Source organism: Nerophis lumbriciformis, linkage group LG28, assembly GCF_033978685.3.
Source record: "Nerophis lumbriciformis linkage group LG28, RoL_Nlum_v2.1, whole genome shotgun sequence".
Lineage (NCBI taxonomy): Eukaryota > Metazoa > Chordata > Actinopteri > Syngnathiformes > Syngnathidae > Nerophis > Nerophis lumbriciformis.
This window is the reverse complement of record NC_084575.2, coordinates 18,026,535-18,041,858: the sequence shown is the minus strand read 5'-3', so window position 1 is coordinate 18,041,858 and position 15,324 is coordinate 18,026,535. Positions and strand designations below refer to the sequence as shown.

General features: G+C 40.0%; 1 protein-coding gene across 2 annotated transcripts in view; it reads left to right on the top strand.

Moving 5' to 3' along the window:
- The window catches only part of LOC133570951 (chemokine-like protein TAFA-1), a 439,541-nt gene that overhangs the window by 382,349 nt on the left and 41,868 nt on the right, over positions 1-15,324 (top strand). For both annotated transcript variants that reach the window (XR_009810257.2, XM_061923817.2), the window contains exon 4: positions 11,036-11,160. Coding sequence is in view for 1 of the 2 variants with exons in the window: in XM_061923817.2 (XP_061779801.1) it covers positions 11,036-11,160 (125 nt within the window). In the remaining variant the exon portion in view is untranslated. The remainder of the gene's footprint in view (positions 1-11,035; positions 11,161-15,324) is intronic.

The window sequence follows — 15,324 nt, the reverse complement described above, 5'->3', positions numbered from 1 at the left end:
CCAGTTCAGTTTTACTTTTGTTTTACATAGACATCCCTATGCTTCAGTGCCTTTTCCTAGCGGGACTTGCCTTGTTATTTTTTGGTTTAAGCGTTACATACCTTTTTACCTGCACGCTATCTCCCGCTGTGCTCTGCATATTGGGATCACGACAAACCATCCTCGACGCGTTCCGACTTCTACAAAGCAATTCTGCCACCTACTGGTATGGAGTATTACAAGATTACCCTGCCAAGCTCTACACAGCACAGGCACTAGACAACGGCACATTATTATGATTATTGATTTGCAACAAATATTTTTTGGACCAATTAGGTGAAGTTGCATAATTTCCCACGGCACACCAGACAATATCTCACGGCACATTAGTGTGCCGCGGCACAGTGGTTGAAAATCACTGCATTAGAGTAGTATTTTATATATACACAATTAAGTTATGTAAATATTATTGATTAATTGTGATTGTTTGAATGTCCCGAGAATACAATGACCTGGATGAGTCAGAAAATGTGTAGGCATTATTGATAAACAAAATTATCTCAATATGTACTGCAGTTATGAGAATAGGATAGATTATTTGTCCTACAGTGGAGAAATTATGTGGTTGCAGAGCAAATTCAAAAAGTCCACAAAAATTAAACTATGTATGTACCGTATTTTCCGGACCATAGGGCGCACCGGATTATAAAGCGCACTGCAGATGAATGGTCTATTTTTTTTATCTTTTTCATATATAAGGTGCATCGGATTATAGGGCGCATTAAAGGAGTCATATTATTATTTATTTTTTCTGAATTGAAAACACTTCCTTGTGATCTACATAACATGTAATGGTGGTTCTTTGGTCTAAATGTTGCATAGATTATGTTTTACAGATCATCTTCAAGCCGCTTTCTGACAGTCGCTTCCAGATGCGTCTTACCTACGTGGTTCACCTTTGGCAGCGTCTTTTCTCCGTCATCTTTGTTGAAGCGGTGTAGCCTGCAAGGACGGGAGTGGAAGAAGTGTCATAAGATGGAGCTAACTGTTTTAATGACATTCAGACTTTACTCAAATCAATAACGAGGCAGCATCTCCTCATCCGTGGCTCACTAGTGCAATAACAAGGCTGGAAGTGTGTACCGTGAAAAAACGTCCGACCGTAACCCTCTAACAATCACCAAAATGATTCCCGGGCGCAGCCACCGCTGCTGCCCACTGCTCCCCCCACCTCCCAGGGGGTGATCAAGGGTGATGGGTCAAATGCAGAGAATAATTTCGCCACACCTAGTGTGTGTGTGACAATCATTGGTACTTTAACTTTAACTTTAACTTTAACTAAAGTTCCTTAAGTGAATAATTTAACTCACTATACCGGTATGTTTTAGCGCTTTTATGGCGAGTTTACTGACAGATATAAGTAAGAACTTTACACTACTTTATATTACAAATGGCAACAGCGGAGGATGAATGTCCCATAACAAGAGGATAGAGAAAAATAAGAAGCTTATCGACTACGGCAGTGGTTCTCAAACTTTTTTTGTCATCCCCCACTTTGGACAAGGGGGAGTTTTCAAGCCCCACCTGCCCCCATCGGCCTAACAGAACGCTAATGCCAAGCTTAACATTTTCAAATGTATTGAACATCAAGTAACATCAAGTTGTATACATTCAAACTCAATAACATAAAATAACATCAAGTTCAATAATGAATAAAATAACTGTGCAGTTGTGGTATAACTTGCCCATCCATCCATCCATTTTCTACCGCTTATTCCCTTTGGGGTCGCGGGGGGCGCTGGAGCCTATCTCTCAAGTGACAGCACTTTGCCCCGGGAGAGCCACCTTGCTTCACTGTGAAACACATACTTGCCAACCCTCCCGGATTTTCCGGGAGACTCCCGAAATTCAGCGCTTCTCCCGAAAACCTCCCGGGACAAATTTTCTCCCGAAAATCTCCCGAAATTCAGGCGTACCTGAGTGACGTGTCGACAGCATGTTTTCACGTCCGCTTTCCCACAATATAAACAGCGTGCCTGCCCAATCACGTTATAACTGTAGAATGATCGAGGGCGAGTTCTTGGTTTCTTACGTGGGTTTATTGTTAGGCAGTTTCATTAACGTCCTCCCAGCACGGCAACAACACACAACAACAGCAGTCACGTTTTCGTCTACCGTAAAGCAGTTCGTCTGCCGTAAACAGCAATGTTGTGACACTCTTAAACAGGGCAATACTGTCATCTAATGTACATGCATATGTGACATTAACATCTAGGGCTTTTAGAGAGTGCAGTGCACAACTGCGCACACAACAAGGAGACGAAGCAGAATGCATCATCAGAGAGGGTGTTCAGCATGGTTAGAAAAATAGTGACAGAGAATAGAACAAGGATGGACAATTCAACCCTTAACTCAACAATGAGTTGATGAGTGTTATGTGTGTGTATATGTGTAAATAAATGAACACTAAAATTCAAGTATTTCTCTTATTTATATATATATATATATATATATATATATATATATATATATATATATATATATATATATATATATATATATATATATATATATATATATATAGCTAGAATTCACTGAAAGTCAAGTATTCTTATATATATATATATATATATATGTGAAATACTTGACTTGGTGAATTCTAGCTGTAAATATACTCCTCCCCTCTTAACCACGCCCCCACCCCCAACCACGCCCCCCACCCCCACCTCCCGAAATCGGAGGTCTCAAGGTTGGCAAGTATGGTGAAACAGCACGGCTGTATGATCAGCTCCCATTTCCTCACACAGTGCAGAGAACAGTCGCGCTTTCAGTGGTCGTGTTTTGATCAAATTTACCGCGCTCACATCTGTTAAAACCTCATTGAGTTCGGGGCTGAGCTGCCTTGACGCGAGTTCTTCCCGGTGAATGACACAGTGTGTCCAATGCGCATTTGGTGCAACCCTCTTTATTAGAGCCTGCAGCTTGTTTCTTGACCCTGCCATGGTCTGTGCGCCATCAGAGCAAAAGTCCACACAGTTTTCCCATTTAAGGTCGTGTTCTTTGAGGAAACTGTCCATTATCTTGAACAGCTCATCAGCAGAGGCTCTATTTTTGATGTATTTGCAAAACAGCAAATCCTCGCACAGTGACTCACCATTCACAAAGCGGACGTATGCGATGAACAGGCAGTCTTTATTGCTGTCAGTAGCTTTGTCCACTTGTAAAGCAAAACGACTTTCTTTTCATTTGTCTCCGAGTTGTTCCTCAAGATCACTTGCAATGTCGCATATACGTCTCGCAACTGTGTCGTTTGACAGTGGGACAGCTTTTCATTTTGCTGCGCTTGTCTCGTCAAGTTTGTTCCGCTTAGCCCCGCCCCCATTAGTTACTGTTGCTATGTCTGTCAAACTTTTGCTCCTACCTAGAAATGTAAAGCCTACAGGAAAAATAAGTAATTTACATTTATTTACATAGCTGATTTCACAGACAGAATCACAAAGTGATTTACAGTGTGTATAGAAAATGAAAGCATAGTAAAAAAAAAAAAAATCAAAAAAAAAAATAATAAAAATAAAAAATTAAAGTGAAATTCTCTCCCGTTCCTCGCGCCCCACCTGTCATGTCTCTATTCCCCACCAGTGGGGCGCGCCCCACACTTTGAGAAACGCTGGACTACGGCAAAGGCGGACGCGCGCAATTTTTCAGGATTTATGCAGATCCCAAATACAGATCAGCAGGTACCAGAAGGTAAGACAAGTTGCTTTTGCATAATATTGCGAAACAAAATGCCATATAATATGTCTTACCTTATACACACACCATCACAATAGTCCTATGTTAAAGCACATCAAGCGGTGCGGCTTCATAGCTTACCAAAGTCGTACTAAAACATTTTGATACATTTTTGAGCGCCGTGTGTTATGTTCCATATTTTCCATGGAACATATAAAATGTTGGTGTTGTTTACTTGAGTCATATTGCCATCATAGTGCAGTCTACCCGTATCTCTTATGTTTGACTGCCATCTACTGGTCAGACTTTTTACACCATGTACCAAATAAAATTGCTTCGAGGTCGGTAAGCAAAACCAGAATTATTCCGTACTTTAGGCGCACCATTTTATAAGGCACGCTGTCGAGTTTTAAGGAAAAAAAAGGATTTTAAGTGCACCTTATAGTCCGGAAAATACGGTATGTATCCAATATTTATTATTTTATTTGTATTTTCGTTGTTTTCCTTTGTAGCTGTGAGTAGAAATGGTGCCGATGAAGTGGCAGCTGGTTGCATCAGCTCTGTTCTTTTGTCTTGTATGTCCTCAGTGTTCTTTGATTGCTCCCTCCTGTTTTTTTTATGTGTTTTACACCTTTTTATGTACATGTTGAATATGCACTGCAAACAACTACGTTCCTCATTGTGGGATGAATAAAGTAGATAATATCCTCAAAAACACGAAAATCAGAGAGACACGTTAAGAACACAAAAGAGGACATCAACGAGCACAAAGCTGCTGCAACCAGCTGCCACCTCAGCAGCGCCATTTTTACATACAGCAACAAAAACAAAAATGCAATGAAAAACAAGTAACAAACAATAGTACATATTGTGCACATTCCATTGCACACAGTCTTGAAGGGGCTTTGAACCAGAATTTTAAAATGCACATGAAAACAAACTGGAAATATAAAAGAACAAAGACATAAAAGGGACATAAAAAGGCAAAGAGCTGTGCAGCCAGCTGCCACTACTGCACAGTCTTGGGGGGAAAAAAGTCTAAAGTTACTGTCATAATAGTACTGTCATAATAATGCAGAGTAGCTCTGTATTAGAAGTGCAAGTGCGGCACATTGGCAGTCCCTTGCCTGATATCTGCTTCCTTCTGTTTCCTAGGTTCCATTTGGGGTAAATGATGTTAGCCTCAGTTACAGCTATTTTCGACTTCACATTTTTTAATATACATTTTTCATATTTACTCGTGTTTTCTCTGGAGCCGTGGCAAAATGCCCTGCATCAGGATCAGTTGACACAATTGATGAAACAGAAAAAAAATATGTACATATTAAATTCCGTATTTTCCAGACTATAAGGCGCACTTAAAATCTTTTTTTTTTCTCAAAACGGAGTATATCTGTCCGTGCCGACACCATAGTCAATAAGCTTCTTTTTTTCCCTCTATCTTCTTGTTATGGGACATTCATCTTCCGCTGTTGCCATTTCTAATATAAAGTAGCGTAAAGTTCTTACTTATATCTGTTAGGTTACAGAGTGGAGATGACGGCAAAGACACCAGGGGGAAGTATAGCTCTATGTATTTTATTATATATATTACCATATATGTAATAATCAAACAATAATAATAATAATAACTACAGAAATGGCGAGTGAACTAATATCCAGAAGGGGTATATGGTGGAAGACTATGTGTAGGCATAATTAGCTGTTGAGTCTTACCGAATGTTGAAACGAGGAGAAGGAACGAGGCAGGATGGCAGTCCATGGGGCAGGCAGAAGGTCCGGGGCGAGAGAGAGGTGTCAAAGTCCGTGTCCAGGCGAGGGTCGAGGATCGAGGAAGGCAGTCCAAAAACCACGGGGGAAACAACGGGAGATAACAAAGGGGGAGACTCGGGAAGGCACTGCGGGAAAAACGCAGAGAGAGAGAGCATAAGGCTTACGGTATCCAAAGAGGTAAACTCAGTTCCCGCTTGGGTCCACAGGTCCTTTAAACAGCTCCCTCTCATCAGGTCCAGGTGCGCTGATTGCTGATCGGTAAAAAACTGTCCGACCGGAACCATCTAATAACTAAAGTTCCGTGGGTGAATTATGTAAACTCACTACAGGTTTTAGCGCTTTGATAGCTAATCTACTGACAGATATAAGTAAGAACTTTACGCTACTTTATATTAGAAATGGCAACAACGGAAGATGAATGTGCCATAACAAGAAGGTAGCGAAAAAGAAGAAGCTCATGACTTCGGTGTCGCCACGGACTACAATGGCGGACGCACGCAGATTTTCAGGACTTAAGCAGATCCAAAATACACATAAACAGGTACCAAAAGGTAAGAAAAGTTGGTTTTGCATATTATTGCTAAACAAAACGCCAGGTAATATGTCTGCTAATAGGTGCCACTTTGCTGTCCTTATACACACACCATAATAATACTTGCATGTTTAATCCGCCAACAATCCATCAAGTGGTGCGGCTTCATATATTTTGACAGATTTTTGAGCGCTGTGTGTAATGTTCTATATTCTCAATGGAACATTTAAAGTTTTGGTGTCGATTACTGCCAACCCTTTTGCAGTCTACTCCTATCTCTTATGTATGACTGCTATCTACTGGTCACACTTATCATTACACCATGTACCAAATAAAATTGCTTCGAGGTCAGTAAGCACAACCAGAATTATGCCGTACATTAGGGTATTATAAGGGGCACTGTTGATTTATTGAGAAAATGAAAGTATTTTAAGTGCGCCTTATAGTCCGAAAAATACGGCATGTTTTGCCTAACATGCGCCACTTGCTCGTTGTACCAGTAATGTCACGACGTGACGACAGCGCGCCGTCATGTCCGGTATTTTATAGAAACAGTTTAGTACCATTTTTAATTCATTCATACCACGGTACTTTATCAGTACCATTATACCGCACGACCCGTACAAGGGTGGAATATGCACTGTATGGAACTTTTCTTTCGCTCGCATCATAACTAATTGCAGCATATTGCTCATTCCCCACAGTTGAACGAAGTGTGATCTCTAAGGTGAGCAACATGTATTGTATGTTTTGTAAAAGGCTTCAACAGATGATACAATCAATGTTGTGGCTCCCATTCAGTCATTTGACCTTTACATACAGAGGTTAAAGTAAATAAAGAGAAAACGACAGGCGTTGCAAGCACAATAAATGCGGTTAAAAGTACAGTATACATTAGGGCTGTGAATCTTTGGGTGTCCCACGATTCGATTCAATATCGATTCTTGGGGTCACGATTCGATTCAAAATCGATTTTTTTTTTCAATTCAACACGATTCTCGATTCAAAAACGATTTTTTTCCCAATTCAAAAGGATTCTCTATTCATTCCATACGTAGGATTTCAGCAGGATCTACCCCAGTCTGCTGACATGCAAGCAGAGTAGTAGATTTTTGTAAAAAGCTTTTATAAATTGTAAAGGACAATGTTTTATCAACTGATTGCAATAATGTCAATTTGTTTTAACTATTAAATGAACCAAAAAATATGACTTATTTTATCTTTGTGAAAATATTGGACACAGTGTGTTGTCAAGCTTATGAGATGCGATGCAAGTGTAAGCCACTTGTTCATTTTTATTTTGTTTTTTGTAAATGTCTAATGATAATGTCAATGAGGGATTTTTAATCACTGCTATGTTGAAATGGTAACTAATATTGATACTGTTGTTGATAATATTCATTTTTGTTTCACTACTTTTGGTTTGTTCTGTGTCGTGTTTGTGTCTCCTCTCAATTGCTCTGTTTATTGCAGTGTTGCTGGGTCGGGTTTGGTTTTGGAATTGGATTGCATTGTTATGGTATTGCTGTGTATTGTTTTGTTGGATTGATTCATTAAAAAAAAAATTAAAAACATTTTTTTTTTAAATAAATAAATAAAAATAAAAGAATCTATTTTTTTTTTAAATGACAATCGATTCTGAATCGCACAACGTGAAAATCGCGATTCGAATTTGAATCGATTTTTTCCCACACCCCTAGTATACATTACTGACTGCATCTGAAGTAAACAATCTACAGCAACATCTTAGTTGTATGAATTGCATTAAAAAATGTTTTATAAATGCCAAGGAGAGGACGCTTTGAGGAAGGCCTCAGTTTTGTAGTAAATCACAAGTTTGCACCGCCGTGTTTTATAATTGCTAGTGAAGTGAACAAATTAACTCATATTATGTTCTACATATGGTGAATGTTTTGTATTCACCTTGGAGAAAGCAAACCACCAAGTTTAAGTAAATAGTGGTATTTCAGTTTGAAACGTAATAAGATAAGGCCCCTTAGTTTGACATGCGCAGGTACATTGGATCACTTCTAATAGGGAAGATGCCCTAACTGGGACTTCGGAATGCAAAAATGATAACCATATCCTTGAGAAAAGACTACCTGTCTAGCTCAACGCCAACATTTGAGATATGACTTAAAGCGGTTGTTATCCAGTCACTACCAAATAGTTCACAGTAGCACTATACATAATCCTAATACCAGGGCGTCCAGTGAGGGGCATTTTGTACTCCCTCGCCCCAGGAAGAATGCTTTGCGGAAATCTTTTATTTATAGATCTTTATCGCTCTGGAATAACCTGCCTCAAATTCTCACCGGCATTGAAAGTAAACAGGTTTTTAAAAAGAAAGTAATATTTTATCTGAGTCTTTAAATTAGTTTGCTCGTTGATGATTTGTTTGGTTTTATATTGTGTAGTTATATTTATATGATAATTATTATTCTTTGACTGTAAATGTTTTGCTTGTTTTCTTATTGATGCTTGTATTTTTATTTTTTTTCTGTATTGTGTAGTTATAATTATATGCTTTTACTTGTATTGTATTGATTTGTGGACCCCAGGAAGATTAGTGGGTTGTTGAGGCAACCAGCTAATGGGGATCCTAAATAAAAATCAAAAATCAAACTACACAAAAACATCTCTTTACATGGACAAGTTGTGCCGTCCTGACTTAAAGGCCTACTGAAATGCGATTTTCTTATTTAAACGGGGATAGCAGGTCCATTTTATGTGTCATACTTGATAATTTCGCGATATTGCCATATTTTTGCTGAAAGGATTTAGTAGAGAATATCGACGATAAAGTTTGCAACTTTTGGTCGCTGATAAAAAAGCCTTGCCTGTACCGGAAGTAGCAGACAAGTAGCGCGACGTCACAGGTTGTGGAGCTCCTCACATCTGCACATTGTTTACAATCATGGCCACCAGCAGCGAGAGAGACTCGGACCGAGAAAGTGACGATTTCCCTATTCATTTGAGCGAGGATGAAAGATTTGTGGATGAGGAAAGTGAGAGTGAAGGACTAGAGGGCAGTGAGAGCGATTCAGAAGATGCTGTGAGAGGCGTGTGGGACCTGATATTCAGCTGGGAATGACTAAAACAGTAAATAAACACAATTAGCCACAACACAACCAGGCTTATATTTAATATGCCACAAATTAATCCCGCATAACAAACACCTCCCCCCTCCCGTCCATATAACCCGCCAATACAACTCAAACACCTGCACAACACACTCAATCCCACAGCCCAAAGTAATGTTCACCTCCCCAAAGTTCATACAGCACATATATTTCCCCAAAGTTACGTACGTGACATGCACATAGCGGCACGCACGTACGGGCAAGCGATCAAATGTTTGGAAGCCGCAGCTGCATACGTACTCACGGTACCGCGTCTGCGCATCCAACTCAAAGTCCTCCTGGTAAGAGTCTCTGTTGTCCCAGTTCTCCACAGGCCAATGGTAAAGCTTGACTGTCATCTTCCGGGAATGCAAACAATGAAACACCGGCTGTGTTATCCGGCACAACAGTCGAGGGGTGCATTCTACGGCGGGGGTGCGTTATCCGGCACAACACCTGCCGCAATACACCGCTTCCCACCTACAGCTTTCTTCTTTGCTGTCTCCATTGTTCATTGAACAAATTGCAAAAGATTCACCAACACAGATGTCCAGAATACTGTGGAATTTTGCGATGAAAACAGACAACTTAATAGCTGGCCACCATGCTGTCCCAAAATGTCCTCTACAATCCGTGACGTCACGCGCAGGCGTCATCATACCGAGACGTTTTCAGCAGGATATTTCGCGCAAAATTTAAAATTGCACTTTAGTAAGCTAACCCGGCCGTATTGGCATGTGTTACAATGTTAAGATATCATCATTGATATATAAACTATCAGACTGCGTGGTCGGTAGTAGTGGGTTTCAGTTGGCCTTTAAGCACACACCCAGACAGAGATAGAAGGAATAAAAGTCTAGTGGTTTGGCTTCTCCAGTCGGGAGTCCTTCATTTTTTTGACTTAGGTTCCTCCGGGTACTGCAGACCTGTTGAATGACGCTCTCTTGTAATAAACCAACTTTTGGTTCAATAAAGCGTCTCCGACGTCTCTTTTGATCCAGCCGCACTGCCGTGTCGTCCTTCTGTCCGGACGAGGATGACAAGACCAGAAATACACTTAATTAGCAAATTTAAAATGTCATTGCAAAGATATGCCAATGTGTTTGTGGTTGTCCAAGTTCCTCTAGACACCAGGTGCACATTAGTGTTGTTAAGAATTTGCTGCAAAAGTTTTCGACTAAACTCTGGGGGCCCGAATGATGTTGCTGATTTGAATGTGAGCATGAATTGTTGTATAATGGCCTTGTGATTGGCTTGCAACCGGTCACCTCGGACCTGAAGTCAGCTGTAATAGGCTCGGTACAGAGGGGATGCAGCATAATGTAAACGTTTGACTTCTGTGCTTTTCAGTATTAGTCACTATTTACACACACACATGCACACACACACACACACACACACACGCACCCACCAGAGAGAAGGGAAGTGAGAGCCTGTGAAAGGAAGATGAAAACAAATATTTTCTCACCAGATAGCCAGAGGAAGTAGTAGCTGATGTAAACAAAAAGCAATTAGGTTCCATTAAAAATTTGATTGCCCATCCCCAATCCGCTAGTGCAACAACATGAAAATAAAATGATTAATATTGTGGATAAAAGAAACAGCTGGAATTGAATGACTACAAGAAATATAACAGATTTTCTGATTGGCATCTGCACATACTTAAAGTGTGTTTGTGCGGCAGCTGGAATGTGTCACATTTTCTGATGATACTTCCCAAATGATGGTGTCCAATGTGGAATTTGTCTTTGTAAATGAGATAAAAGGTTGAAATATGTCAATGTTTACATTACATTCTCCAGCATTGCCGTAATAATCGTCCATTTCAAATGTGCCTGTTGCAGTTTACTGTTTATTATCTAACTGGATCTTATATGTCTTTGCTCGCCCTACCCAGCATCCATCGTAATTGGGAAATGGTGGTGTGAGATGGAACCGTGTCTGGAGGGAGAAGAGTGCAAGACTCTGCCTGACAATTCCGGATGGATGTGCTCGTCTGGAAATAAAGTCAAGACCACGAGGGTAAGACCTCACGCCAATGTCTTTCTGCAGGAGCTTGAGCTCACAATTCACAGCAGTGTACATGAATGCAGTACACAAATGTGCCCTTAGTGTACATTTCAAACCCTTATAAATAGACTCGCATTTGCACAGAAATTATTCATACCCTGGCATAGGGCTGCACGATTTTGGCCCAATTCTCTGAAAACGCGATTTCCGATTTGGGGTTGTAGGGGGTGTTTGCAGATGCCATCATGTTATTTGCAGTGAAACAGTTTAATACAAAGGATAAAAAAATGTTATACATATATTTAAAGTTGTCCAAATAATTATTTTTTGATCAGATTTAAAGGGGAACATTATCACAATTTCAGAAGGGTTAAAACCATTAAAAATCAGTTCCCAGTGGCTTATTATATTTTTCGAAGTTTTTTTCAAAATTTTACCCATCACGCAATGTCCCTAAAAAAAGCTTCAAAGTGCCTGATTTTAACCATCGTTATATACACCCGTCCATTTTCCTGTGACGTCACATAGTGAAGCCAACACAAACAAACATGACGGAAAGAACAGCAAGCTATAGCGACATTAGCTCGGATTCAGACTCGGATTTCAGCGGCTTAAGCGATTCAACAGATTACGAATGTATTGAAACGGATGGTTGTAGTGTGGAGGCAGGTAGCAAAAACGAAATTGAAGAAGAAACTGAAGCTATTGAGCCATATCGGTTTGAACCGTATGCAAGCGAAAACGACGAAAACGACACGACAGCCAGCGACACGGGAGAAAGCGAGGACGAATTCGGCGATCGCCTTCCAACCAACGATTGGTATGTGTTTGTTTGGCATTAAAGGAAACTAACAACTATGAACTAGGTTTACAGCATATGAAATACATTTGGCAACAACATGCACTTTGAGAGTGCAGACAGCCCAATTTTCATCAATTAATATATTCTGTAGACATACCCTCATGTCAGCAGGCCAGGTAAGCTACGGTCGATATTCTTCTCTTGATCATCTTCGGGACGGTGTGAGCCAAGACATCCAGGGGGGTTTAGCTCGCTCGTCTGCGGGAACAAACTGCCGCCATTGCTAGCCGTGCTACCAAGGTTCTTTGTCCCTGAATTGCTCACACACTCCGGCAGATTCAATGGGGGTTTGGCGGCAGATTTCTTTGACTTTATCGTTGGAAATGCATCTGCTTTGAGTGTCGCAGGATATCCACACATTCTTGCCATCTCTGTCGTAGCATAGCTTTCGTCGGTAAAGTGTGCGGAACAAACGTCCAATTTCTTGCCACTTTCGCATCTTTGGGCCACTGGTGCAACTTGAATCCGTCCCTGTTCATGTTGTTACACCCTCCGACAACACACCGACGAGGCATGATGTCTCCAAGGTCCGGAAAACAGTCGAAAAAACGGAAAATAACAGAGCTGATTTGACTCGGTGTTTGAGAAAATGGCGGATTGCTTCCCGATGTGACGTCACGTTGTGACATCATTGCTCCGAGAGCAAATATTAAAAAGGCGTTTAATTCGCCAAAATTCACCCATTTAGAGTTCGGAAATCGGTTAAAAAAAATATATGGTCTTTTTTCTGCAACATCAAGGTATATATTGACGCTTACATAGGTCTGGTGATAATGTTCCCCTTTAATGTGAACCTCTACTCGCTAAATATAGCAACAACGTGGCTTGATTGGCACCGCAAAACCCTTCTGCTTTGTCTTATTCTCTGGCAAGGCAGGTACGTATGAGTTGTGTTGTGAGTGGAGTTACGACACACACGGCCACAGTTCCATTATAATTCCTTTGTGAGAAAGGGCAAATCGGAAGCGCCAAATACCCACTTGTCACAGGTCAAATTTCATTTGTGGCCATAAATATATGAATAAATAGGAAGCACTGACATGTGTGGGAGCGCCTTACAGTATCTACGTCTATGGAGATTGCTCTCGCAGGAAGAAGGAGCACATGGTAGCTCAGAGAAATGACAGAGTTTAACATCAATTTAACGATTTTCTGTTTTATTAACATGGTACTAATTAATTAATCAGATTACAATTTAAAATTGATTAAGCCTGCAGCCCTACCATGGCAAAAGACAGTCATGCAAGGCACACAAGAGATTAGTCTGGCCTAAATGATGACAAATGCAGATATTTTTAATAACGTCACGGGAAAATGATGAAAGATATCTATGAAGGTTAATTTGTCTCTTTATACAAAAACTTCTTTGACACTGAATTTATGTAACTGAATTTTTGCATTTGAATTTTGATTTTTTTTTTTTACATCAAATTATACTGAAAATGTCAGTGAAAAAAAAATTGGTAGCAAAATGTGGCGTTAAAAAAAATTGGTGTTTTAATATTTTGTTTATAAAATGTCAGTGCATGAAAAATTCAGTGTTTTATAATTGAGTGTATGAAAATTCAGTGTTTTAAAGTTTAGAGTATAAACATTTGAAAAAAAAAAGTCAGTGCAAAAAAATGTACTGCTTCAAAAGCAAGACCCACTTGGTAAATTAAGGCCCCTTCTACACTAAGATAGATATCTGGTCAGGACACTGTGCTTGTAGGCTGAAATTGGCGGTCTTTTTGATTGATTGAAACTTTTATTAGTAGGGATGATGTTTGATAAGAAATTATCGAGTTTGAGCCTATTATCGATTCCTTATCGATTCTCTTATCGAATCCAGATAGGTTGTTGTATATGGAAAAAAACACACAATATTTGGTTTAACAAAAGCTCACTTTTATTATATAAGAAAAAGATACAATCTAATAAATAAATAAATAAATATTGACTGTTACCCCCCTAAAAAAATAAAATAAAATAAAAAAATATTGACTGTTGTTACCCAAAGTATATTACGTGGTATTTTTCAGAAAAACAAATATATACAGTAACGTTATCAGACACATACAAAAAGGCTCACGTTAACGTTACCGTTAGCCACTGACTATGCTTAGGTAACGTTAGTCTAGCTCAGTGTTTTTCAACCACTAGTGTGCCGTGAGATACAGTCTAGTGTGCCGTGGGAGATTATCTAATTTCACCGATTTGGGGTAAAAAATGTTTTTTGCAAACCAGTAATTATAGTCTGTAAATGATGTGTTGTTGTTGAGTGTTGGTGCTGTCTAGAGCTCGGCAGAGTAACCGTGTAATACTCTTCCATATCCGTAGGTGGCAGCAGGTAGCTAATTGCTTTGTAGATTTCGGAAACAGCGGGAGGCAGCGTAGAGGTAAAAGGGTGTCTAATGCCAAAACCAAAAATAAATAAAAGGTGAGTGCCCCTAAGAAAAGGCATTGAAGCTTAGGGAAGGCTATGCAGAACGAAACTAAAACTGAACTGGCTACAAAGTAAACAAAAACAGAATGCTGGACGACAGCAAAGACTTACTGTGGCGCAAAGATGGCGTCCATAATGTAACATCCGAACATGACATGACAATCGACAAAGTCCCCATGAAGAAGGATAAAAACATAGTAGATGCGGGAAATATCGCTCAAAGGAAGACCTGAAACTGCTCCAGAAAAATACCAAAAAAAAAGAAAAAGCCACCAAAATTGGAGCGCAAGACAAGAACTAAAACACTACACACAGGAAAACAGCAAAAAACTTCAAATAAGTCACGGCGTGATGTGGCAGGTGGTGACAGTACACCTACTTTGAGACAAGAGCTATATTGATGCATGGTTGGTTATGCTTTAAAGTCATATCCAACAATTGCGACAACGACTTTTTACTGTCAACTGAGTTTCGTTGTTTAATGATTTCTGCTGGTGGTGTGCCTCCGGATTTTGTCAACACAAAAAATGTGCCTTGGCTCAAAAAAGGTTGAAAATCACTGGTCTAGCTAACATTACTGCAATCCTGGTTGACATAAGAGGTAACGTTATTACAAGTGAGCAGATATGGAAATTAACCGGCAACAGTTAACGTTAGTTACTCACCGGCGTCACCGCCACTGTAACTGGGACTGGGGCAGCTGGCAGCGTCTCTGCCGCTACTTCTTCATGTGTCGAAGACACGACACGGTTCTCGAACTTTCAGGTTATGCGCAGCCTGAACATGTTTCAACTTGCTTGTTGTGCTCCCCCCCTTACACGAGAGCGAAGCCTGGCAATAATTGCATATTGCCGCTTTCTATTTTTTTTGGTGAAATGAAGCCATGCCT